The 26,167-nt window shown below is 40.8% G+C and overlaps 4 protein-coding genes and 1 non-coding gene across 7 annotated transcripts in view; 3 read left to right on the top strand and 2 right to left on the bottom strand.

Annotated features, from left to right (window-relative positions):
* The first annotated feature begins 1,494 nt into the window (after nucleotides 1-1,494).
* Nucleotides 1,495-4,847, top strand: cldn15a (claudin 15a). Its single transcript, XM_051428963.1, has 5 exons — nucleotides 1,495-1,895; nucleotides 2,223-2,387; nucleotides 2,709-2,790; nucleotides 2,866-2,973; nucleotides 4,170-4,847. The coding sequence occupies exons 1-5, from the start codon at nucleotides 1,679-1,681 to the stop codon at nucleotides 4,264-4,266; spliced, it is 669 nt and encodes a 222-aa protein (XP_051284923.1). The 5' UTR covers nucleotides 1,495-1,678; the 3' UTR covers nucleotides 4,267-4,847.
* Nucleotides 4,848-5,764: 917 nt separating this feature from the next.
* dnajc3b (DnaJ (Hsp40) homolog, subfamily C, member 3b) lies at nucleotides 5,765-13,151 on the top strand. Its single transcript, XM_051428962.1, has 12 exons — nucleotides 5,765-6,256; nucleotides 7,629-7,739; nucleotides 7,953-8,077; nucleotides 8,197-8,271; nucleotides 8,396-8,539; nucleotides 8,715-8,896; nucleotides 9,064-9,183; nucleotides 9,293-9,398; nucleotides 9,589-9,709; nucleotides 10,381-10,510; nucleotides 10,635-10,783; nucleotides 11,403-13,151. Exons 1-12 carry the CDS (start codon nucleotides 6,172-6,174, stop codon nucleotides 11,540-11,542), a joined length of 1,488 nt encoding a protein of 495 aa, XP_051284922.1. The 5' UTR covers nucleotides 5,765-6,171; the 3' UTR covers nucleotides 11,543-13,151.
* A 254-nt stretch (nucleotides 13,152-13,405) lies between these two features.
* naa38 (N-alpha-acetyltransferase 38, NatC auxiliary subunit) lies at nucleotides 13,406-16,008 on the bottom strand. Its single transcript, XM_051428964.1, has 3 exons — nucleotides 15,836-16,008; nucleotides 15,236-15,410; nucleotides 13,406-14,120 (listed from the first exon to the last, which is right to left on the bottom strand). Exons 1-3 carry the CDS (start codon nucleotides 15,872-15,874, stop codon nucleotides 13,996-13,998), a joined length of 339 nt encoding a protein of 112 aa, XP_051284924.1. The 5' UTR covers nucleotides 15,875-16,008; the 3' UTR covers nucleotides 13,406-13,995.
* A 261-nt stretch (nucleotides 16,009-16,269) lies between these two features.
* Nucleotides 16,270-16,343, bottom strand: trnan-guu (transfer RNA asparagine (anticodon GUU)). The gene has a single exon. It is a non-coding gene; the product is annotated as a tRNA-Asn (tRNA).
* A 5,434-nt stretch (nucleotides 16,344-21,777) lies between these two features.
* chd3 (chromodomain helicase DNA binding protein 3) overlaps nucleotides 21,778-26,167 on the top strand; it is a 38,999-nt gene continuing 34,609 nt past the window's right edge. For 2 of the 3 annotated variants that reach the window (XM_051428653.1, XM_051428652.1), the window contains exons 1-4: nucleotides 21,778-22,670; nucleotides 25,295-25,422; nucleotides 25,509-25,697; nucleotides 25,784-25,911. In XM_051428653.1, coding sequence (XP_051284613.1) covers nucleotides 22,508-22,670; nucleotides 25,295-25,422; nucleotides 25,509-25,697; nucleotides 25,784-25,911 — 608 coding nt within the window. In that variant the 5' untranslated portion in view covers nucleotides 21,778-22,507. The remainder of the gene's footprint in view (nucleotides 22,671-25,294; nucleotides 25,423-25,508; nucleotides 25,698-25,783; nucleotides 25,912-26,167) is intronic. The other variant, XM_051428655.1, reaches the window with a different exon arrangement.

The following is a 26,167-nucleotide window of genomic DNA, read 5'->3' as shown; positions in this document are numbered from 1 at the left end:
TTTAATATAAGAAAACACAACAGCTAGTTTCAAATGAATCATTTAATATAATTAAGGATTTGTTCAAATGCATTCATTATCAGTGAAACATCTAAATTGTTAAAATCACAAATGAAGATATTTTTCTCTTAGTTCAAAACAGTGAAGCCTTAAATAACAATTTATGTAAACTCAGTTTTGGAGTTAAATTCACGTTAATATAATTCCTCTGCGACTGAGATTAGGCCCTTCCATAGTGCTACATGTACTAGTCTTTATTGTTATCATGGAAAAATGCTGTCATCTGTAATCAGTTGATTTCAACAGTCGTAACTGCGCGACAATAGCAGCCTCTTAAGCAGTTGGCCTTATTCATGTTTTTCTTACTAGATTAACAATCTCTCTATTGACGAAAAATAGTTACGCAGTTTGGAACATACAGTACTTCAAGACCAAAACATATAATATATTAATCATTAAAAAAAATCTGATAAGCATTGTTTGAAGTTTCTAATCCTGCACTTTAGTTACTTTTTAATCTACAAAATGTGCCACTATTGTCTTGAGTCATTGCTGTCACCTCTTTCAAAATGTTAAAAATAGATTTTGATTAAATTTAGCAATGATTACTGTGTCAGTGCAGATGATTTATAGTGAACAAACTGTCCCTTTACAAACACTTCACCTCTCACTTCCTTCCATAAAAGCGATGAACACTTCGGGTTTATTGTCGATGAACTGCGCGTCTGTTTCTGCAACCTCGTTCTTGACCTCTATACAAATGAGTTTGCTGGTTTACAAATCTCCTCGCCTCTATATACTTGGGGCTTTGTCTGAAATGGTAATATTATCGGTGTGTGAACTGTGTGCCCTGGATTTGGCAACGCTGACCCGGCAGCAATCAGGAGGGTTATTAATGAAGGCACACAAACACAGAAACTACACGATGAACTGGGTAACTTTAGACCTTTGTTATTTCCTGTTAGCTGTGACTTTAGTCCTCAAATACGCCAATTACATGTTGGTACCTTTCCAAAATGTTGCAAAATGCTGGGTGTGACTCTCAGTGACTTTGACCTTGTGTCTCACGGCCTTGAGATTTTGAAACCCAAACAATAAAACGAACAACTCTGGCCTTATTTAGACTACTGTGTGCAGTATAAGGACACTTCAGTGTGACACTTGAGGTATGACGACGCAAATATAAAAATTTAGTAGTAAAAGACTATTAAAAACTTCTAGAAGTCGCCAATACTTTATTTGTCAAATTGTTAGAATCTTCTCATACATCAGGCCAAATATGATCAATTGCATGCATTTTGAAAGAAAGAAAACATGGTTGACAGACAGATGACCATTGGACCCTGAGCGTGAGCCGAAAAACACCTGTTCAGTTTCAGGGGTGTAAAATGCAAAAAAGAAAAAAAGAGAAGAAGACGAAGATTGAGTGTGTGTGTGAAAAGGAAGGGGGGAGGAGAGAAAGCAAGTCATATAAATCATTACACATATCTGTTGAGCTGGTCACACACACTGTGGCACAGTGGCAGACCAGACACACCGCACTCTCAGATACTTACCGACTTTTCTATCACACCCAAATCTGTTCTGATGTTTATTTAAGTATAATAATTTTTTACTGATTTAACTAAACTGAGATCTGGAGATACGTTTTGGTTGACTGCTGGGCCGAGGAGGGGTCATGGATCCAATTGTGGAAGTAGTGGCTTTGCTGCTGGGGTTCATTGGTTGGGTGTTAGTGGGGATCGCCCTGCCGAACCGTTACTGGAAGACGTCCACCGTCGACGGGAACGTCATCACCACCTCCACCATCTATGAAAACCTGTGGATGTCTTGTGCGACCGATTCGACAGGGGTACATAACTGCAGGGAGTTCCCGTCACTGCTCGCTTTGAGTGGTATGTTGACAAAATTAATTTTATTAATACAGTTTAAGGGCCTTTGTGATACACACAACACCAACCACAGATTATTTAATTGTAACACTGTTGCTTTGTCAGGGGGAAAAAATGATTATGCCATAAAAAAAAAAGTGCCTGTAAAAGTTTCAATTTCAAGATTTTATGGCTCTTTGGACACCCTGAACTTTTGCTCTGTTGACCTTTGAATGTTCAGAACAAGGTTTATAGGCCAACATCAAATCATGCCATATTCTCATGACAGATGTAAATAAAAAAAAGGATGAATTCAATGGCTGTTTTTGTTTATTTACACTCTGTGTTCAGGTTACATCCAAGCATCTCGTGCCTTGATGATCACAGCGATAGTGTTGGGCACCTTTGGATTACTGGCGGCCCTGATAGGAGTACAGTGTTCGAAGGCTGGAGGGGAAAACTATCTTCTTAAAGGGAGGATTGCTGGCACCGCTGGGGTTCTTTTCATACTTCAAGGTAACGAATATGACAAAAATGCATTAAAAGTGTATTTTAGGAGAGTAAACCAGTGAGATTGAGTTCAAAGTTAAGAAAAGTTCTGCTTTCTCAACCATTCAGGACAGTAATGACCTCCTAATACACTATAAAACAATAAAGGACCCTTTCCAAAATACTAATAAATTATAATCATGTTTTACTCCATGTTCAAATCAATCATCCATAAATTTTCTCCTAGTTTCCTGCAAGACTTTGAACCTCTATGTAACTATCTAGAAGCTTCCTTGCTGCTTTCTCAATGATTAAAGAATATTTGATTTGTTCTTTTTCTGCCAAAAGGTGTGTGCACAATGGTGTCAGTGTCCTGGTACGCCTTCAACATCACTCAAGAATTCTTTGACCCTTTCTATCCTGGGATAAGGTAAGATGGTGGTGGTGAGTGGAGAGGGGTGACTAAAAGGCCCAACATGAGATAAAACTCTGCTCCGTGTCACAGGTATGAAATAGGAGAAGGACTTTACATCGGCTGGTGCTCCGCTGTGCTCGCCATCGCTGGAGGAGCTTGTCTCACCTGCTCCTGCAAATTGGGGACAGAGGAAAAATAGTGAGTACAGTTTGATCCATCTCCGTCTGCCAACATGTAATAATCATTAATTTATTGATTTATTGTTCTGGGACATAGGAGTGGAGACTGAGAATAGTGCCAATACGTCCCTGTTTATTGTTTACTGTTTATCAGTTGCTTGTCACAGTTAATCCATTGCTTTACAACCATTTGCATTGCTCTCTGTTCCTTCACACACTACATGTAAAAGTTTGAAATCCACTTTTAAACACAAGGTAAAAAACTCCTATCTGAGGTTAAAGAGATGGATTAATGAAAACAATGACACACGTATAAAAGTATCAATATATCAATAAATTGATCAAACTACAAATAATGCAATAAATTAATAAGCTCATGATAATAACCTCGAAAACCTTGAACATCTCTGGAGCCTTCTTGTGGAAGAACTTTATTCATTCACTTTATTAATTTAATTCCAGCTCTCATTGGACATTATCACCTGAACCTGTTGGTAGAAGCCACCCATATAAGCCCACCTTTATTTCTGACATATAGAAAGTTTTACTTGGGCATGGGCTCTGTTCTAATTGTGCAAAATACATCCATTAAGTGTCATTAAGATGAATGAGGTCATAACAAAGTGCGCCTTCAAAAGTGGAGTATAAATCAAAACTGGTGGTAGTGGATTAAACAGGATCCTCTGGCTCAGTCAGATCAGTTACATATGTTTTAAATCGCTGTGACACTCAGAGGCACATTAAAGAAATAGGTTGGGGTGAAAGTGAAAGGGGCCCCCAGTGTAAGGTGTGTTTGGAGTGAGAAATGCCTGACTAGTCCGATTAAAGCCACTGTGTGTAGGATTTGAATGTTGAGTTTGGAGCCACCTAGTGGTTGAATATAAAAGACACTTCTGCCTGAGACTCAAGGACTGAAAACAAAAAAAAGGGACTGAATAACATACACTTCTTATACTTTCATTGAGGAATAGGTCTTTTTCACTGAAGACATTTTGACTGGTGTGAATAATAAAACTAGTGGCGGCTGAATTCCATTTAGCTGCTTCTGTGTCATGACCTACAGGGGCAATTTAATAGAACAAATCCATCATTAATGATATTAGCAGCACCTGTGGTTTTCTGCTATGACAAAATGTGAAATTCTTTCAGTATTGTGGATTTTAAGGCATCCAGCCTCAATGACTGATGTTTTTGTTTGTCCATCTCGTTTTGCAGCCCTTTGCCTTATCAAACCAGGGGAACTGTTTATTCTGGAGCTGCACCGACCAGAAGCGTGGCTGCTAGCACTTATGGACGAAATGCTTACGTCTGAGCAAAGATATGAAAATGTAAAGAAAAAATCTAATCTCTTACAAATGAACTTTTTCCTCACCTCAGTTTTTGTTGACGCATCTGAAATGCTCAGTTTTTACACTTAAGATGGAGCTTTTTTTCCCCCCTCTGCAAGTATGTGGAAAAGGTCCCATCAAATGTATTGTATATATAATCACAATATCAAGTGTGTATTCTGTTAAAAAAATTATAGCATTGTAATGATAGCATTGAAGTTGTAAAAGTTGTAAAAAGCTCTGCTACTTTTCACTTTGTCACCACGCATACTGTATGATTGCAATGATTCTATTTATGTTTCCCCGATGATGTTGACAAAAATATATTTTACATAGTCACTTATTTTCCAAAGGAATCCAATCATTTGCTGATCTGCAGACACACTTCTAGACATTTGTAAGGGGAAGGTCAAAACTGTGATAATCCAGATTTATGTGTGTGTTGTTTTGTACAGTTTTATAGATAGTACATGTGAAAAGAGGGTGGAGGACAAGTTATCTTCATTGTCTTGGTTTCTTGTTTGTTTTTCTACAATAGTGCACAATAAAATGTGTAAACATTTCAGTTTGATTTTGTATTCTTGTAGTCAAGATATGATTGTACTGATCACAAATGAGATAGGCACCAGCACGTTGACATAGCTACCACTGAGGAGACTGAGTTCATGTTCTCATGACCCAGATTTACATTGTACAATTAAGTAAAAGTTAGATAAGTTGTATTTTCTTTAAAGGCAGATTCTGCTGTGTTATAGAAATGGATTTAGGATTCCTCTCCACAAGTATACATACCAAAACATTAACAACAAAAACTGTAATGTTCCAAAAGCTGTGCATTTATGTGATACATTATACGATAATAATATATTCTAAAACACACTCACTACTGAATAAAACTTGTTACACTGAGTTGTTTTTATATAAAGATTTGTTTTAATGAAATATGCTCAATTTAAAGTGCAACTGCAGGAACAGGAAAAAATACACATATTGCTAAGTTTACTTAAAAAAAAGGTTGATTAGAAACATAATAATGATACCTCAACTTACATACTAATAAAAAAATGACAACATAAATAACATATCACTAATGTTAAACATATTGCAGCAGTAATTAAAACACTAAACAAAATAAAATGACCATGCAAACACACATATGCATATAAAACAATAATTACTGTCAAAGAAAAAAACAATGCACACGATACACTGAGTTTCTATTTAACAGAAGCCAAAGAGTTTCAGTTTGTTTGTTTTTTTTCCTCCACACTTTCATTGTCCCTTCAGGGTTTACCAAGTGCAGCACTTATCTACATGAAACGCGCTGCAATTACACGCTGAACAACAGCACATGATGCCGGTCCGACCCATGCAGGGACATGAGATCCGTGTTAAAATAGTCCCTCCAATCGGAGCAGCCCACGTTTCGAGACGAACGCGGAAAAGCGACGTGTGGACCAATCGCGGCGAGGTAGGGCAGAACGACGATACCAGAGGCTGAAAGGTTTCCTGTACTCAGTGGACAGGCCGTCAGCTGTTCAGCTTCTCCATCAACATGCAACGTGAAGGCGTTTTAGGTTCACGTAAAGCTCACTGAGCCCCCGTCAAGTTGGAGGAAAGTGCTGTTAAATCGCTACAGTCTTCAAGTGGAACCTTTGTAGCTGCGCGCCTCTTACTGCCACACGGAACACCCTCACGCCGGGACCGTAAATATACCACCGTCGTAGCTTGTTTCCTGCGGTCCGGGCAGAGGGAAACGATGGAGACTTAACCGGGACTACCTCCGTTTCAATGACACACGTCGGTATTTTAACCTGACGCGAAAGCAGAGCCGTCAAAGTCCGCTGGTTCCGGTGCGAGAGGAAAGAGAAGCGAGAATAATTTCAGGGATGGATTCGTGTCGGCGGACGGGACTCAGCGGGGTCCTGTGCTCCCTGTCACTGCTCTGTGTCATCCTGGACATCCAGCTGGACGGTAAAGGCTCCGTTCACATGTTTACATTCAAAATGAAGTGTTTTAAAAGGCTGCCTCTTAACTTTTTCTAGACGTTTCTAAGCTTTTAAAAGTTCCCCTCTTCCTCCTCCTCTTCCTCCTCTTCCTCACACCGACCACCAACGTTAGCTTACCAACCTGCAGGTTAGGTTACGTCCCGCCCCTCCGAGACTCTGCCACTGCCAAACCTCTAATATCAACCTGATTTAGGCTGTTAAAAGCTACATTTAAGAGTTGTTGTAATAGCTCAGAATAATATGAAATAATAATAATAATAATAATAATAATAATAATAATAGGCTTTATGTTGGGAGCCCCTTTCCCTGTCAACAGGACTCCACACCTGACCTCTGTTGTTACATTTGTGAACTGAAACATGATTGTGTACTTGTTCACTCACTAAATGCAAATGTGAAATGTTAGGTATGAGTGATCTGGATTAAAGTAGGGCTGCATGAGGCTTTTATTGTATGTCGATTGAGCATTTATTTTCTAGACAATGCAGCAGTCCAAAACCCGAATATATATTAGAATTAACATAAAAAACCCTAAAGAGACACGAAACAGAATATTTGCCATGTTTTGTTTGTTTGTTGTGTTGTTTCATGTGTCAACTTGTCAAAATGTAGATGATTCATCTTTATGTCAATTGACTAATCATTTAAAATCCTCTATCGGGATATACAGTATTTATGCTATATTGTGATTTTGATAAAAACAAATTGTATTTTAGGATAAGCCCCTTGACATGCACCATCTTGTTGTAAAGAGTGTCTTCAAAATAACTTGAGAAACTGACGAATACATGAAGAACAAGGAGAAACAGACATACAGATACACACGAATGTCCTTACAAAAGGTAGATTGTAAAGACAGTACTGATCAACTTAGATATGTATACAGATAAAGTAGTGAAATAACATATATAACATATTACTAATAAAACACATAAAGCAGCAATGAAAACATTAAATAAAAAATAGAATAAATAAATACGCAAACAATAATTACTGTTAAAAAAATGAATACACACGATACAATGAGTTTGCATTCCTCCATATCAGAGCCAATTGATTTACATTGATAAAGTTAACTTTCAGTTTCTCTTCAGTAACGATGGAGGATTAACATGTTCAGTAGGCTTCGTGTTTACATTAAACACTGTGTGGTGACTTGTGTGTGGGTTTGTTTTTTGACCTAATGATACGAAACGTCCTTTTAAAAGTGCTGTGACTCTCAACCCTGACGGACAGACAGAATTAGGCTTTAACACCGTCTGCTGTTATAATTTAGTTGCACCCTCTTTATCAGTGATATATTTCCAGTGGGGCTCAAGGACTGTTTTATGTTACAGGGGTCTTGGGGGCGACTCATGTTGAGATCGAGCACCACTTGGAGATGGGCCGCAAACTTTTGGCCGCCGGTCAGCTGGCTGAAGCCTTGTCCCACTACCACTCTGCTGTGGGTAAGGTTACACACACACACACACACACACACACACACACACACACACTGACACACATTTATACTCTCACCACTGGCTTGACATTTTCAGTCTGTCTCTGCTACAGTAATACCTGTCCTCTTCCACACATACACTTAAATACACCCACTTACTTGCCACAAATTCATGTGTTTGAGTACAAAACTGAAATTGGGTGTTCTTGACATTTTACAGAGGGAGACTCTAAGAATTACCTGACCTACTACAAGCGTGCTGCTGTGTTCCTGGCGATGGGAAAATCCAAATCCGCCCTGCCAGACCTGACCAGAGCCATCCAGCTGAAGCCTGACTTCCTAGCTGTAAGTTCACCTGGTCACAACCGGAAATACTCGTAATCTTAAGAAAGTAGTTCTCTTTTCCATGTGTTCATCTTTTCCATGTACCCCCCCCCAATTTCTTTATATTCTATCACTTTCAGGCCAGGTTGCAGAGAGGGAATATCCTTTTAAAGCAGGGCAACACACAAGAAGCCAGAGAGGACTTTGAAGCAGTGGTAAGTTTAAGTCCTAAATCGCCGCTTCTATCCGTTCAATGTTTTACCTGAAACCCCCAGAATAATGCATGTGGTTAAAGGAGGAATCCACCTGTTTTTTGTTGTTGTTGTTGTTGTTTTTTAGCTGCAGCGCTCGTCAGACCACGAAGAAGCTCAGGACCAGCTGATGAGAGCCAACGAGCTGGAAGAGCTGCAGGAGGAGGCCAATGCTGCGTACCACCAAGGGGACTATAGCACTACCATCAGCGTGCTAGAGAGAGTCATTGAGGTGTGTGTCAGCTCTGGGACGGAGAAGGAAGCTGAGATTTGCATTTAAAGCCCTTTGCATGCATGTTGTCTGTTGTTACTGTATGTTCCTAGCTGTGTTGTTGGTTTATCTACCATTATTGCATCTTGCGGTGGAGCTGAATCAGTGTGCACATCTCTGCTCACTCTTTCTTCAGATCTCTCCTTGGGATCCTGAGTCACGGGAGCTTCGTGCAGAATGTTACATACGAATGGGGGATCCACAGAAAGCCATCCAGGATCTGACGCCGACCACGAGGCTACGCAACGACAACCGCGCCGCCTTCCTGAAGCTCAGCATGCTGCACTACAGCCTCGGAGAACACCACGAGTCACTCAAGTGAGCTTTGTTTGCCGGAATAAACAAACTACGTTCATTCAGTCGGCGGAGTCATGCAAATGAAGATGATTTTCATCTCGAAAACATCTGTTTCCCTCTGTTGTTTTGCTGGATTCCAAATGTGCTTCTCACTGTTTATTCTTCACTCCATCTGTTGGTCTGTGCAGTCACATCCGAGAGTGTCTGAAGCTCGACCAGGATGACAAAGAGTGTTTCAGCCACTACAAGCAGGTGAAAAAGCTCAGCAAGCAGCTGGACACGGCAGAAGAGCTAATTCACATGGAGAGGTTGGTACTTTACTGTAGGACTGGTGCACTTCTAATATAATATAAACGCTTGCAACCTAACTAAACTAATTAATTACCCTTACTGATTTTTCTCTGTATCTACAATTAGGTATCAGGAAGCCATCGATAAGTACGAATCAGTGATGAAGACAGAGCCGAATGTTCCATACTACACCAACCTGGCCAAAGAGAGGATCTGCTTCTGCTTTGTCAAGGTGAGACAGAGAATGAGAATCTGTACATTGTTGCCCACATGTAATGGCTCTGTAGACTCTAATAAACAGAACAGAAGATTATATAGAAGTTATAATTAATTATAATAAAATCATATTTTCAGTTGGCATCACACTTGTCAATCCAAAACACTCTGCCAACACTTTATCCCTCTGTCTTGCCCCATTTTAGGTAAAGTTGGCTCATGAGGCGATAGACGTTTGTTCAGAAGCTCACCAGAGGGACCCCCGAAACGCCAACATTCTCCGAGACCGAGCCGAGGCGTACATCATGAACCAGGACTACGAGAGAGGTAAGAGGACTCACCTTCTCAGTGACAATTAACTGCAGTAAACTGGGCTAAATGTTTGTTGTTTGTTATGGTCCTAATCCTTGTTTGGGTAACAAAAGAAAAACTGGGTTAACAGGAAGCAGATTTTTGTGTGCCTTTGATTGACTGTACACACTTACAGTATAAAGGAAGATATTGCATTTGCATGCACATACAAAAATAGACACCCATTAAGCAGGTTCTCTATAGTTTAAAGGACCAGTGCGTAGGATTCGGTGGCATCTAGTGGTGAAGATGCAGATTGCAGACATTTGAATACAGTATATAATACAGTAATGAAAACAACTATAAACTAGAACTCCTAAATGTTACACACTGGACCTTTCTACTACTAATTTGATACTTAAAACATTCAACAAAGCATAGATTCAAAATGAATTAGTAGACTGAAGTCTTTCATGGTTTTTTACATTTCAAAATAAAATTAGGTGCAACTTGTTCAGTCCAAATCGATGTTAGTGACATACAGGATTAATGTATATCATCATGTATTGTATCAGATGGGATTTTATTGTCTTGTGAAAAGAAAACAAATTTTCAAAAAACATATATTTTTTTTGTATTTTTCAGAACCAATCAGAGCAAAAGTATGGTAGAAAAACTTTTATTTTGTAATATGTGTTTTACTTTAGCTGTGGAGGACTACCAAGAAGCAAGAGAGTTTGACGATAACCAGGATATCAGAGAAGGGCTGGAACGAGCACAGAAACTGCTAAAAATCTCTCGCAAGAGGGACTACTACAAGATCCTCGGTGTCAGCAGGTACCCGCTCCAACCGGTGTTATTAGTGTTAACTTCCTCTGGACTGACATCAAACACTAAGTCACTGTAGATTACTCTATCGAGCAGATCTCCAACTAACCCTCACAAACGTTGTTTTCCTCAGGAACGCAAATAAGCAGGAGATCATCAAGGCGTACAGGAAGCTGGCGCAGCAGTGGCACCCGGACAACTTCCAGTCTGAGACTGAGAAGAAAGAAGCGGAAAAGAAGTTTATCGACATTGCGTCGGCTAAAGAGGTCCTAACTGACGCAGGTCAGGAGCTGAGATTGCTATTACTTTGTCACTTTAGGAATTTAGTGGATAGTAATTGAGAGTAAGAAATGAGCAGGTACAGTTTTAGTGTCTCGACTTTGCAGAATTACCAAAAAGTTCTAGTACAGTTCATTTGCAAACTACTGCTATCTAATTTGTGTTAAATATGAAGACCACAGCCAGCAGCTTGTTAGCTTTGCATAAATTCTGATTCTGATAAAGCTGGAAACAGGAGGAAACAGCTAGCCTTCTAAAAGCTCACTAATTATTACAAAAACAAAAGTTTCAAGGTGTTTCGGGGTCTAAGCGGCAAACTATTTCTTTTTTATCTTCTCCTCTACCTCTTTCGGCAAGAGAATCAGAATGTGTGTTTCCCAAAGTGTCGAACTTTTCCTTTAATCAGAGGGGTAACAGGTATCCAGCAACTTGATAGAACAACATAACGCAAAATACTTGAATGCTTTTGAATGAAAACAGGCCGATAAAGTAAGTTATAAAAGCATAAATCTCCACAGGACCAAATACTAAATGTTAGTGCACACTGCTGCTAGAGCTAGAATTACCATTTATCTTTCATTGTCTTAAATTTGTCCCTTCATTCTTTCCATTGTCTTGCCAGAAATGAGGCAGAAGTTTGACGCAGGAGAGGATCCCCTGGACCCGGAAAACCAGCAAGGCGGAGGACAGGGCTGGCCTTTTGGCCACTTCGACCCCTTTCAGTCTGGCGGCAGCTTCCACTTCAAGTTCCACCAAAACTAGAGAGGAGGACTTGAGGGACACAAGTGCTGGGGGGGGGGGACTTTGGGGAAAGATCAATTGCGGATTCATGAAGAAGTCTTCCTCAGAACTTGTGCTTCAGTTTGGACACTGTTTTTTGTCGGTTACTTGAACCTTTGATTTTTTTAATGCAGCGGAGGGCTTGAGCTGTACAGTGAACCACAAAGCCTAAAGTGAAACCGCGGCGGCTATCGAATGAACTCGACGCTGTGGTTGAACAAAATGAAGTCCTGTGTCAACACTTCAGATCCTTTTAAGAACGGAGAGGGTGGTGGTTGAAATTAGTCGATGTGGGACTTTTGGGTTGTCTGTTCTCATTTCTTTCTTTGTGCCATTCTTGGAACCTTTTTATCAAGGAACTATTTTTTTTTTTTTTTAATGCAGTAGCTCCTGTTTGGACCTTACATAGGAGGACTGTCAAGTGTGTTGGGTTTCAGCTCGCAGTATTCTTTTAAAAAAAGGAATTACACGTTTACTGATCTCGGTCTATATTTTTTGACCATGTCAAACTAGAGAACCAAGATTTTTATACACGGCGACATCAGGAGGCATTTTGTCGAGCTTCGACATTAATGGTAAGTAGGTGAGACTTCAGCACTATTAAAGGAAACTTGTGAGTGTTAAAAGTTTTGAAATCCTATGGATCTCAAATCAATGCCAACGCTCTGTGATTGTGTTTGATTTTTGTTTTAACTTTTCATTTTCTACAGCTATAATTGGAAGATGTGTGAATTCTGTATTTGGGTGGAAATATTATATCTTCAACAGGTTATATGTCCAGGTCCAAACATTATGGATGTACTGTAACTTATAAGCCAACTTCGTAAATCTCCCTTAATAACATGGTCGTCTAAAAAAAAAAAAAAAAAGTTAAGAGTAAAGTCAAGAGTTGTAGTATTTCACTCTTTTCCTTTTCACTCCTTTTGAAAACTTGCACTTTTACCCTTTTTGTTTGAAAAACCACTCCACGAGTTCTCTACTCCTGAAACGTTACTGCAGGCTTTTTAAAAGCCTTTCAAAGACTCTTTATGAAACCACGTGTGTCTTCAATGGTAATCTGAGAGCCTCATTTATGAACAGGGTTTACAGGAAAGTGGAGCGGTACAATAGTTACAAGTCGAGGGAACTCTCGCGACATATTGTCTGTAATTTATAAGCAGTATATTTGATCATATTTGTGTAACATGACGCACTGTGACAGTTTGAAAACTACACTATTAAAAAGGTGCAGATAAAATCAAACTGCAGCTTTGTAAATGAGGCCTCAGTTTTACAGCCAGGAAAAAAAAACACACAAGAGTTTTAATCAAACCAAACTTACATTCTTTTGAGGATTTGACTTTTTTGAGCACAAACTTAAGTTATTTGTCAATAACCGCATCAGGATACAGCGACTACAACGGCTTTGAATCCATCTACTGCTCGACTGTGTGAACCCAATGTGACATGCTCTTTGTATTTAAATTGACTGACTGGGACAGTTTTGTTTCTGGGGTTTCTTTTAAGGGTTTTCTGCTGTTTGCGGCTTCAGTTTTACTGTCGCCAAACCGAATCAGCCGACATGCTCAAGTGTATTAAAATATTGAAACAATCCAGTCTTGTTCTGATTTCTTGATGCATACTAATAAATGATACCAGGGGCAGTTAAGAAGCGATTTAGTGGTTTGTTCGAGATGCTAAAGCTGGATAGATGTTTGTCCTCCTGTCCTACAATTTAAGTACATTTTTCCCCAACTTCCCTCCTTTCACCAACCTTAAGAGTACTCCACCTGTGTAACACTGCACTCCTATAACACTCTCATACTCACAATTAACAGTAAAACAAAACAAGCAGATCAAAATCAATGCAGCAAAACCCCCGAAAAATATTTTATTCCACATATTCTTGTCAAGAACTGGCGCCTACGTTACCCACAATGCAAATTGGCTGTAAAATTGGTTCCCCTTTTAATAAACATGTAGCACCTGACACGTCATTATATACAACACTTGGAAAAGGGCCAAAATAGAAGCGATGATTTCAGTCAACTTTCTATTGATTTTTGCCAATGTCAGACATAAAGTCTCAAATACAGCCACAGATTTTTAAAACACGAAACAAAAGGCGTTTGCTGCAACTGAAACAACATTTCCACACTCATCCAGGTAGCTGCTGCTTGCCCACACCTTCTCATACACACATGGCACACTCAGGTAGTTTTACACGCATGCTGTACTGAACAGCTGTCGCCGCAAATGGACACATCTTCAAGCATAGAGGGAATGGCTGAATCCAGAATACCGAGACAGGAGTTCTGCGTCTGTAGAGGTGAACTGATCGAATCCTCCATCAAAGACGTCCGCTCTGCTTTGAGCTCAGCTGCAGCCGTACAGCTGGCTCACCGAGAGACAGTCAGAGTGGCTGCTGGGTGTCGTCCGAACGGGGCAAAGCTTCATCAATGGTTCGCTCCGAATCCCTGTGCGTCTTCCAGACTGTCGGCCTCCACCTCGATGGATACCACGTGGTGCCCGGGGATCATAGCCAGCCCCAGGACTCTTGGTTCGCCCTGGGAGAATGTGTCTGAAGACAAAGAGACAATCATATAAAACACTGTCAAGTTTAATTATCCAGGTAAGACTGGGGTTGTTGTTGGTCACACAAGACAGAAAACTGTTGAGTCACAAGGCCGAAGGACAAATTGTGAATTGTGAGCCCTGAAATATAACTCTCATGCATCCTGCTGTAAACATTTTTATAGTTTTTGGTAAAGATTTTATACGTTTTACACTTTTATATGCCTGAATTTCCTATATAACAGAATACAATTATACATGATTTCTTCTATATTTTGATATTGGCTTTATGTATTGGCCATTACTATCCTCTCTAAATATCGGCATTGGCCAATTGATAAACCCATATCGGGCTCCATGTTACAGAAAGTGTATAGAAATACCATTTATCTGCAAAAACCACGTAATAACCAAAATCCAGTGACTATAAACCTGAAGATTAGAGGACGAGTGATCGGGAGTTGACTTCTGATGGTGATTGCACATTAAGCGCACTGAGCTTATATGGCCGTCATGTGAGGAGTGCCGTCCTATAATTAGAAAAGCTCTTCAGGCAAAATCGTTAATCTGTTCGAAGTATCAGGACATAAACTTTGAAAACAACTTGTTTGTGTTTCAAACTAAACCTTTCCTCTCCGCCCTTAACACCACTTGTTTCCTGTCTGGATATAACTTGGAGGAGGCGAGGAAAGGAGATAAAGAAAGTGAATAAGAGAAGTACATCAGCATCACAGCAATTTAACACGAAGTTATGTTAAAACTAATAAAAATTCATACTCATTTTCTTTGATTGAATTTAGGTTTTTAATCTTTTTTTGGAAATAATACAACATAGCAACTAAAAGTGCAACAAACCAATGTAAAGCATATTGATATATAGGCTGTTAAATGTCTATAAGTATAAGGTAACCTCTGTTTTCTTATCAATGTGGATATTTAGCTTTAAAGAGCACTAGTTCCTAGAAAGAGACCTTTAATTATGTGTTTTTTACAGTGGTGGAACAGCTGGTAAGACATCAGCAAACAGATAGGTACCAGGATGCTTTTACTTTATTCTTATGTAACAGTTTTTATCCTCAATATATATTGTTATATAATAAATGGTCTTCAGTCATCACCCACCTGTGGATTTGAGGAACTCCTGAGCTGATCCGAGGATCACGTTGCAGTCTCGGTCTGTGCAGAGGAAAAGACCCACCAGGGTCCGTCCGTCTGTCATGCGGATCCTCATGTTCTTGTTCAGGAGCCCCTCTAGTTTCTGCCTGGCCTTGGACGATGAGGACACTTCAGACTGCTCCTGGGCGAGGACAGAGAGGCAGCAAGATAAAGTAACGCGGAATTTAACGATGAAGCGATCAGTCACTTTATTGATTAGCTGATAAACACAATTCTGTTTGATTCCAGCACCTTGTTTCTCTAATAAGTTGGTTTGCTGTCTGGTTAGCTTTTAGGAAACTGTATGCTGATATTGCCAATACAAATACATATTAATATAAGGTTAAGTAGCTTAATGTAGAGAAATATTATCAAGTAATTATCGGCTAATGTTTTAACAGGTGACAGATCAGTTATATTAGTTAATGCGTTAGCCATCAGCTAACGTGGAGCTACAACTGAAGCTTTCTTAACGAGGTTTAAAATTAGTTGTTTTCTCTCAGTTACAACGCGTAAAATAACGCGAACAACCGTGTGAGGTATTAAAAACCAAGACAAACACGTTACATGAGTCGAAGGACCATTTTCCTCAATCATTGTTGCCATAACCCTTCTTCTTCTCCTACATTGGTTCACGGAGCAATTTCTCGGACGGACCAGCGAAACCGGAAGCTCGGTATCCAGTTTGTTTGTTTTTTTTAAAGGGAACGACACAATCAAGATATTGATGGGTTATAATGTCATATAACGTTATAATGTTCAGCAAGACAATGTTAAAATAAAACGTAAAACTGGAATCAGTAGGAAAACTTAATATTAAGTTCATTATTTTAATAGACTTTTTGAAATGTAGTCCAAATCTGGAGAGATTATAAAGAGTAGAAATAAGTTTAAGTATGAAGTGTACAGAACGACAGACCCCTGTCAAGTGAAAACATGTTATTGGAGCAAGTTAGGTTAATTATTTACACGTTATAAAGTTAATCAAAGTCAAAATGATCCGTCCCTGGGTGGGCTCGAACCACCAACCTTTCGGTTAACAGCCGAACGCGCTAACCGATTGCGCCACAGAGACAGCTGCACACGCGCGGGCGTGGTTTCGATATGAAGCTCCACCCACCGGTGTCTGCTTAATTTGTGGAAGTTTGGAAACTTTAATCATGGCAGTTTAAATTGAGTATTCATATCCAGTATATTATTACCCAGTAAAATCTGCTCATGTGTCTATAAAATCGCCTGTTATGGATTCTGGACTAAGCATCATCTCTCTACAATCCATACACTGTAGAGATATACTACACACAATTAATACTGACAATGCACATCTAAACATATGTCAGGACAATAGAGACAGAGGAAGTCTGATTTAAAGGTAACAACAATGAGGTTTCTCTGATTCTTTAAATTCTATTTTTAAACCAAAACTTTCTTTTTCTTACTGTATATTTCCATAATTTAGTTACATACAGTTTAAGCATATTTTTTATATTTTAAAAAAAACCATACTTATTTATGTACTTTGTAGCAGCTAATGATGTGGTTTTGTAACCAGATACAAGTTAATAAAATAAAGTTTAAATTATCCTTGACTTCAGAAGTCAGTTATCTTGGATACAAGAACAAACATACTGGTCATATAGATAGATAGATAGATAGATAGATAGATAGATAGATAGATAGATAGATAGATAGATAGATAGATAGATAGATAGATGGATGGATACTTCATTTATCCTGAGGGAAATTCAACCATCCAGTAGCATACGAGACATACATTAAACATACGTTAAACATACATTAGAATAAAATTAAAAAATAAAATTCAAGTTAACTTATAACACAGTAGCTACAGTAAACAGTGAAAACAGTAAGCAGCATATGTCATAGCTATTAATTATTTTACAATCATACTTTTCCTCCTTATTTCTCTTCCCCTTAACTATGATCATGGACACCAGAGCTACTCGTATACATGATTTACTTACTTAAAACCCTACAGCCTTGGTGGGACTCGAACCGACAATCTTTCGGTCAAAGAGCAGCCAAAAACTGCTCTGGTTGGGCTGGATAATATGGTCTTAAATTATGGGATTTTAAATATAAGCAGCAAACTATTAATACATGGATTATCACACACTTCAATGTTGTTGTAGCTGCAAACATTTTTATTTATTTATTTTAATATATTTGTCAACTACAGACAGATAATGACTTATAATATAGAATATTAGTTTGATTCCTATATGTGCTACAGCAGCAGTTAACACTCACTTCAATGCTAAAGGTGTAATTTGCAGAATGTAAAGATAATATAAGGTAAAATAGCGATTGAATTTTATATAGCGCTCTTCTTTTCTCTTCTGGAGCATGAAAGGTATTAAAGCCATTGGTTTGATCTTTAAACCAAAAAGTGTATAAAATGTACACAAAAGAATCAATCAATACTTTTTCACTGTACTTCTGATTCACTCATTTTGACACCTTGTTTCCTCAGGCTCTGACCCACATTGATCCACTGACTGCGCAAAGTGCTTCAGTCAGCACCACTTTCTACCCGGCCCTGGCACTGACTGGGCCAAAGGTGTTGGAATCACTACAGCTGGAGGTGAGAAGCATAAACTGGATTGTGTCCTTTTTTTGTTTTGTGGACTCGTACTAAACATGCAAAAGAACGCAAGTTGTTTTTTTCATTATCATTAATAAAGTGGTTTAAAACCTTTATGGCTTGAGATGCCTTAACAGCAGTTTAACATAGTAAGTTTTAGACCTAAATAGGTGAAAATTATTAAGTGATCTACTGGGAAAAAAACTAAATTAGAGTGAGAAATCATCTCACAACCCTTAAGATTAATCTCAGGACACTTAGTGTGGTCCCAACTATCACATTGTTGTGGCTGTTTTGCTGTAGGCAGATGAGGCGGCTCTTCACTCGGCCCCCCTCTGTGCAGCGAGTGGTGAAATGACTGTACCTTCACCCTGCACTGCATGTTGAAAGTGAAATCGAATATATGGTCCTAAATAATTAATGTGACAAAACAATAGAAAGGCAAACACTTCCAACTACACAGTACAGAAGAAACAAACACAACAACATAAAATTATTCATATTAACAGTTTATTAGCACTGGCATTCTTACAGTATGTTACCCAGTTGGTATCAAGAGAAACAGTTCCCAAGAAAAGTTATAATATCCTCACCAATGCCAAAATTGTATTTTGATCACACATTAGATGATTTTCACAGCGGTCGTTTTGACCTGAAATAACACAGGTGTTATCAATGATACTCCATAAATGCATCTCTCTAATAATAATTCTGGATATACCTTTTTCACAGCAGCCACACTGACGTGAAATAGTAGGGCAAACACAGGTGTTACAAATGCTACTAAATACGGTTTTGTTCTATTCCAGGTCAAACAGAGTCAGGGTGCTGCTACTGTGCATGTTGGCTACACTAAATGGAACAGAACCTTAATTACTGTCACTAGTAACGCCTTTGTTTACCCAACTATTTCATGTCAAAATGGCTGCTGTGAAAAAGGTCTATTTAAATTTAAACCCTGATAAAACTCCAGAAGCTTCAAGTGTAAAAGGGCAAAAGACCCATCATTTGAACCTGTTAACTGGCTTATACCAGACGGGAAATAATCCAAGGCTAACTTTTTCTCCACAGCCCCGTCGCTGCATGAATATTTAAGTATTAACTGCTCTCCGGGTTGCCTCGGTTCAGACAGCTCAGCTCTGAATGGAGCACAGGAGCCCGGTGTCTTCCTCTGTGTGTCACGCTGCATAAAATCTGGGTTAGCTAAAGCGCGGCACACAGGGGAGGCACTTTTCCCTCTCATCCTCGACATGTCTCCCTGCCAAACGGACACGGGTAGGGGGTGGGGGGTAATCACAGCACAGCAGTTCAGTGTGTCAGGGCCTGCAGCGTATGAGTCCTGGCTAGTTTAACCCTTTTTTTTCCTCCTCCCCTTGCAGACGCATAGTGAGACACATACACAGTCATGGCTACAAATATCTCACACACACATGGATGCTGTGGGTGAGGGTATATACAGTACACACACATGCCAGCCACCCAATCTGGTAACAGCAGACACCTCGCTGGCCAGAGGCTTAGTGAGGGGAAGGGGGGGGGGGGGTCCTGTCACTTTCCCTGCACAGATACACACACATCTCCTCCCCCCTGTGTGTCTTGCATTGCACCGGGTTCTCTCCTGGCAGATGTGGCTGTCGGATCAGGCACCAACAAATTCCTCCTCTTCTCATTTGTGGGCACGAGAGGGGGGGAGGAGGGGTGAGTCGGAGTGGTTCAGGCACCTGTTGCAGCAGAGGAGAAGGGTGGGGGGGGGAGTGTGCATGGCAGACGAAGGCGTAATTGAAATGCTTGTTTACATGATACCCAGTTGTTGGTGTAAAAGCCACAGATGACAGAGTAACGTAGCCTACGCAGACAGAATGCAGAAAGCAAACAAACAATGACGCTTCACGCGCCGTTGTGGCAGAGGAGAGGAAGGCCGGGCTGCCGGCCATGTGCTCAGGATGCCATGGGTTCAATTCAAATTTGCATATTCGTTATATAACTCCAAATTTGTAGGGGGAAAGCTACATTAAGAGCCAAATTGTCTCGTTTAAGGGCTTATTCTTAGTTTAATGCCAAATTAAGAAATCTTCAAAATGAGGATATGTTAAAATATTTAAATTTCAGTCTCGTTAAGTCGCTCCTTAAGTGTTTCTCCATGAGCAGCTGTGTCCAATTAGCTGATTGTGTCACTGATTGATGCTGTGATCATGCTGTAAAAAGTAGTTTAGTCTCACACACATATTCTGTGTCCATATTGAGCAAAGACCTTTCATTTTAGTTGCAGTGGATTCTAAACATCTTATTTTTCTGAGGGAATATGGAGTACTCTTCAATCGGTCATCAGCATCCTTTAACAGTGCACCTCTTCCACAGCAGACATTTTGACCGACTGTATGGTAATAAAAGCACAACTGTTACTAATATCAGTAACAATGGCTTTGTTCTATTGTCATGACTGTGCCAGCACAACACCGCGATCCTGAAACTGAAGCGGCATTTACACCTTTTCCCACACGTCAAATTGTCTTCTGTGAGAAAGACTGACCTCGTGCTGACCTCTGCGTTCACACTACAGTCACCGGTGACCCAAATCAGATCCCCCCCACCCCCCCGATTATGTGACTGCTTTTTAATGACAGTGTCAACAGCTCAGATCACAAAGAATCTGATCTTTTCACTTCTGATTTTTGGCCACTTTCATATGTGGTCCAAATTTAGATACAAGTCTGATTTGTTTTTTGCAATGTAACCTGAGTGTGAACTCAGTCATATGAGAATTCAAGTGACTTTTGCGGCAGTCTAGATTGACATTTGTCATGCGGGTCGCTTCAGGACTGTGACCTGTTCTGATATGATATGGGGCCACATTTTAAAAATAAAGTGAACAACCAAACCAACAAAAACCAATCTGAGCAATAAATCAGAATCGAATATCAAATGTGACAAAAAATCTTAACACAAGGTTTTCTTCGAGGTTTCATCTAATAGCTCTTGTGATTTGCTCTGAAGGCTGTTAGATGCCATGAAAAGCTCCAGAAGCACCAACTAAGTGGACCTTTTGTTAAGTGTTTTTTATTGTATTCAACCACTATACCCAAGGTCAAGTGAACGACAATATTAAAGAAGTAAAGACCTTATTACCGACTGTGACCAAAGATGTTGAGGCATTCAAGTGATTCATGGGATTAAAGGGCTCTTACTATAATAAATGCACCCTTTTCTGCATCTAAGAAATAAATTCAGTCATTATGAGAAATGTGGTTATTGCTCAAACAGACTCTTTGTTGTTGCTTTTTTGTCTTCAAGTGAATAAACCCAATAGAATGAGCTGAATGCAATGAAACCTTGTGCAGGCCTTGTGAATTGTTAACCATGTATTTCCAACACATGGCTTTTCTTTTTTTGCATAAAATGTCCCAGATGCTCACCAGGATGCAGACCTTCCAATCCAGCAATCCAATCTTTTCACATTTGATTTATTATGCACAGTTTCTCCTGCTTGACCCTTTTCGCTGTGTTTTTTTTTTTTTTTTAAATGTGAAAGGCAAATCAAAATTCCTTTTTTGTCAAAACAAAAGTGCCCCCGAAGCAGCCTACTGAGGGCTGGATGGGATGCAGGGATTCCCATGGCCTTACTGCCATCCAGTCGACACAGCCTGCTGCCTGTGATTTTACAGTAAGTGCTCATAAAATCGCCTGTGTTTCGTTTCAAACCTCTGTATCATCGCTGGATTATGCGCTCCGAGCTGTTTAATATGATGGTTTATGAAGGGGGGGTAGTTTGCATATTCTGAATTGTTTTCATCCCCACCACAAGTAGTTAATTTTTAAGCAATACAATCTGATGTAAGTCTGGGCATGGCTGCGGCAGATTTTCCCAACCCCCCTCTCTCTCAATCCCTCCCCAGCACTCACACACACACACACACACACACACACACACACACACACACACACACACACACACACACACACACACGCCTGCTGCTGCTGCTCCAAAATACTTTTTTTATACAACGGTGGGGGCTCCGGGAGAATATAAGGTGGCCATATTTGATAGATTTGTGTCGGGCTCTGCAATGCAGAAAGCGAGAGTTGTTGCGTGTGATCTTGCAAGTGACAGTGACACCAGGCAAGTGTGTCGGATTCGTGACTGATCCGGACTTGGGGAGAGGGAGAGAGAGAGAGAGAGAGAGAGAGAGAAAGAGAAAGAGAGAGAGAGAGAGGGAGAAAAGAGAGGAGGGGTGTGGGGGGGCCACAGACAAGAAAAGAAACAAACAAGTAACAATGTAACTTACATGCAGTCACACACCCCTTTTTTTCTTGTAACAATGTGTACGTTTTTAAGGAGGGAGGGGGCGCGCGGAGGGAGAAAGAGAGACGGGGAGAGATAGAGAAAGGAGGAGGGGGGTGCGTTCTGAAATAATATAGTCAGCCATTTTTTATGTAAGGGGATTTTTTCTTATTGGGGGGGTTGTTAAAAAATAAATATAAGAGGGCGGCCATCTTTGTTGCTCTGCCTAGTGTAAAATATTTCAAAACGCCCCCCACTTTTTTCTGTGCCGATTTGAATATTAAATAAATATCACACATTCGCGCAAGAATACGCTTTTTTTGAATACAAGGACGGAGCCAATGACAGGGATATAATGTCCTCTCCTCTCCGGTCCTGTGAGGAAGACGAGGGCATGGTGGTTAATTCCGAGGGAGGAGATTTTGATGAAGAAGACGACGACGGAGACCTAGACGAGAACGCAAGCGACATAAACTCGCCGGCGGCGCCTCGGGAAACTGCAACACCAGCCGCGCCAGGTACAGTAAAAAACAGAAGAACTGGCGGACAAGTCGGGAGCGCGCACACCAAATAAAAACACACACTTACTAGCTGGTGTAAAAAAAAAAAAAAAATTGGGGGAGAAATGTTGGAAGTGGCCGAAACCCGCAGTTAGTGCCCCCCCTTAAAATCTGTGCTTCTCCAGCTCGGTAGGGACCAGCGAGGACTCGGGTGCGCGCTTATAAAATATAACTTACTAGTCCAAATTGTTTATTTAAAAAAAAGAAAAAGAAAAGAGGCACCTAGAAAACCGCTATATGTCCCGCAGTTATCGCACCCATATGTTGTCGTATAGGTGCCATGTTTGTAGCTCCAATAGAGGCTTATAAAAAAGACGAGAGCGCTTTGGAAACACAAACACAACTCCGGTTTGCAACAAAAAAAAAAAAAAAAAGCCGAGCAGCCGGTAAGATGTGTTTCTGTGTGGTTGTGGGCTATATTTTCCTCCCGCTTCACACTTCCTCTTCATCTCGAGCTCATCCCAACAAAAGTTTAAAAGCAACTTGCCGCCGCCGCTTGTCGTCGCGAGCTCACTTCTCTCCCCAACGCCATCAAAAGTTGTTTGTCCCTTAAATCCCCTTTTTGTGACAGGCGCCAGACATGACATGACATGTAAACGAGCTCAAGTCTGCGGGGTAATAAGGTCGCCCTGAAGGGTAATTCTCTCGGCAAAGAAAGAAGGCTGGCATTAAACATGGACTCCCCCCTGGCCGGAGGCTATATAAATATATACATATATTTGATACCCATCTCGGGAGGAATGATACGGTTTTTTTTTTTTTTTTTTGTGCTGTGTAGACATGAAAGCTCGTGGTGCGAGGCAGAAACTTGCCCCCCTACCCCATTGTCTCCATGACAGGTCAAAATAGGACACTGCTGCTGCTGCGTGCTGCTCACTCACAGGCCAGGAAGGTGCGACTGTTTTAGCTCCCTCTGGTAGCTTAGCATACTAATTACCCCAAGAACATATTTATGAAATGTATATTCAAATGTTGTTGTTGTTGTTGTTGTGATTGTTTTATTCTAAGAGTGATTTTTTGTGCTTTTTTTTTTTGCTGCATGAGTTGCTCCTCTCTGCAGCAGTATTGCAGTATTGATCTTGTCAAAAGGTGATTGACTGAGTGCATATGACATACTGGAAGTTTCTGTGACAGTGGAGCTGCATATGAGGGTTGCAGTGAAAGTAAAGGGTGCAGAAAGAAGTGGTTGGTTAACCACACTGCAACAGTACAAGTCAAAAATAGCAGTGCAGCAGTCTTAAGGTTGCAGTTTATTCATAAGAGGCTTATAATAACTATGATAATTTGTTTTGGGGTTGAATGCAGACGTGAGAGAAACACTTCAAAGTGACAGTGCAGTTGTCATTGGGGAGAAAATATGAGATGAATAAAGATAAAAGTGTCATTTCCTATATGAAAATCACAGGCATCCATTGCATTGTCTTTAGACTTCATTAGCTCGGCTCCGGACCCGCCGCCATGCCGTGCCAGACAGATAAATTAGTGTCAGGGCTCCCCGACGAGGACCTTAACCCCCTCACGACCTCTGCCAGCGGTGGTCGGGGTCCCGGTGTGGGAATTGCACGGCGGGGGGGAAAAAAAGAAGTCGTTCCAGTTCACCGCACCGTCCCGCTGGCGGCCTCTGAATCACCGAGCCCTGCGTGCGTGCTGCCGCCGCCCCCGGCGTGTCTTCGGCGGCTGCGCGCTGCACGGATACGCGCGGGAAGCGAAGGGGTTTGCTTGTTTGGACGGGGTGGGAGTGAGGAGGAGGAGGAGGAGGAGGAGGGGGGGCATTGCTGCTGCTGCTGCTGCTGCGAGCACTCACCAACAAAGGCAGGCAGACAATAAAAAAACGACAAAATGCAGCCTATCAAACAGGCCGCAGCCCATATTTTGGTCATGCTTTAACGCTTTGCTGCATTTTGTCCTTTGAAGCGGGAGGATGCTGCTGTTCCCTGTGTCTTTCTGTACTTCTCCCTTTCTGCTCAAAGCCAGGTCAGGTTGCAGGTTAAATTGTTTTCCCCCTGTGGATGTGATATTAGACAGGAACCATGGGGGAATAACTGGCCTCATATTTTCACATAATTTGCTGCCTGAATGCAGAGATACAGTCGTGTGTATTAGAGGCACTGTGGCTGAAAGCTTTTTATTAAACTGTTTGTATTTCTGCTACTTTTGTTATCTTAAATCAAAAGTTTTTCAAGTATAATCATATATTTTTTGATTATGTTTTTACACATTTATGGATGCTTTGCAGAAGAAAAACTCCCCCCACCAGAGATAGTTTGTTTACCAAGGTGCTGGTCACACTTATGCTTACCATAAACCAATTATCCTCATGCTATGGAACCACCAACACCAGCTGTCAAATCTACTTACAGCCCTCAGACAAACTGTATCTAATTTACCATGTGTCACAATTCAGATGAGGTCAGAGGTCGCAGAAGCCACCGCGGCCACCACGCAGCTTCTGTTGTGTGTAATTATGTTCGCCGGGGATTAGTGGGGATGTTGGGAAGCGTTTGAGAAGATTATTGTTCATCTGATCCTGATAGCTGTCTTTCTTTCACGCTTCAATCTCCCCCCTCTGCTTCTCCTCCCAGACGAAGAGCCGGAGATATCAGACAGAGAGGTCCCCTGCAGGAAGAAAGGCCGGCCGAAGAAAAAGAAGGACACAAAGAAGAAAGACAAGGAGGGGAAACCTGTAAAAGCGAAGAAACGCAAGAAGATTGTAAGTTGTTTTTTTTTTACTTTCCTGACTACGTTGCAGCGTCTTCAATTATTTCTCAACTCTCCCCTCTGTCGTCTCCTCTTCAGGACAGCGATGTAGACAGGGACTCAGACAGAGAGAGAGACTACGGCGAGAACTCGGACAGCGTAGCCAGCGACTATGGATCCGGAGAGAAGAAGAAAAAGAAGAAACATAAAGAAAGGAAGGAGAAGAAGACCAAGAAGAAGAAAAAAGACGATGGGGACCGAGACAGCAGTCAGGAGGAAACGACAAAGGTAAAGCGCCTGAGTCTGTCTTTGGCAAGTCCATCCCTGTCTCCGATCCGTTTTCTCTCCGTTCTGATTGGTGGTCTCTTCCTCAGCAACCGATAGAGCAGAAGACCTCGGCCCAGCTGGCGAAGGAGTGGGGTCTGGAGGATGTTGATCATACCTTCACGGAGGAGGACTACAGGGAACTCACCAACTACAAAGCCTTCAGCCAGTTCATGAGGTGCAGTGTTTCTCTCTTGATTCCGTGTGGTGTGGATGTAGACAGATATCACAGACACGAACAGCGTGTTTCAACTCTCTGAATCTTTTTATTTTCAAAGGAGCTTGTTTATGTTTGAGTGCCAGTTTTAATGTAGCATGATGTGGTGTTATATGTTACATATTATCTGGTTTTCATGATTTTATTGTTAAATATGCCGCTCAGGACAGGGTTAAGAGATAGCGCAGGGCTTTTTTTTTAAAGTGGGGTTGTATGA

This window comes from Dicentrarchus labrax, unplaced genomic scaffold, assembly GCF_905237075.1.
Source record: "Dicentrarchus labrax unplaced genomic scaffold, dlabrax2021, whole genome shotgun sequence".
NCBI lineage: Eukaryota > Metazoa > Chordata > Actinopteri > Moronidae > Dicentrarchus > Dicentrarchus labrax.
This window is presented reverse-complemented; position numbering and strand designations above follow the sequence as displayed.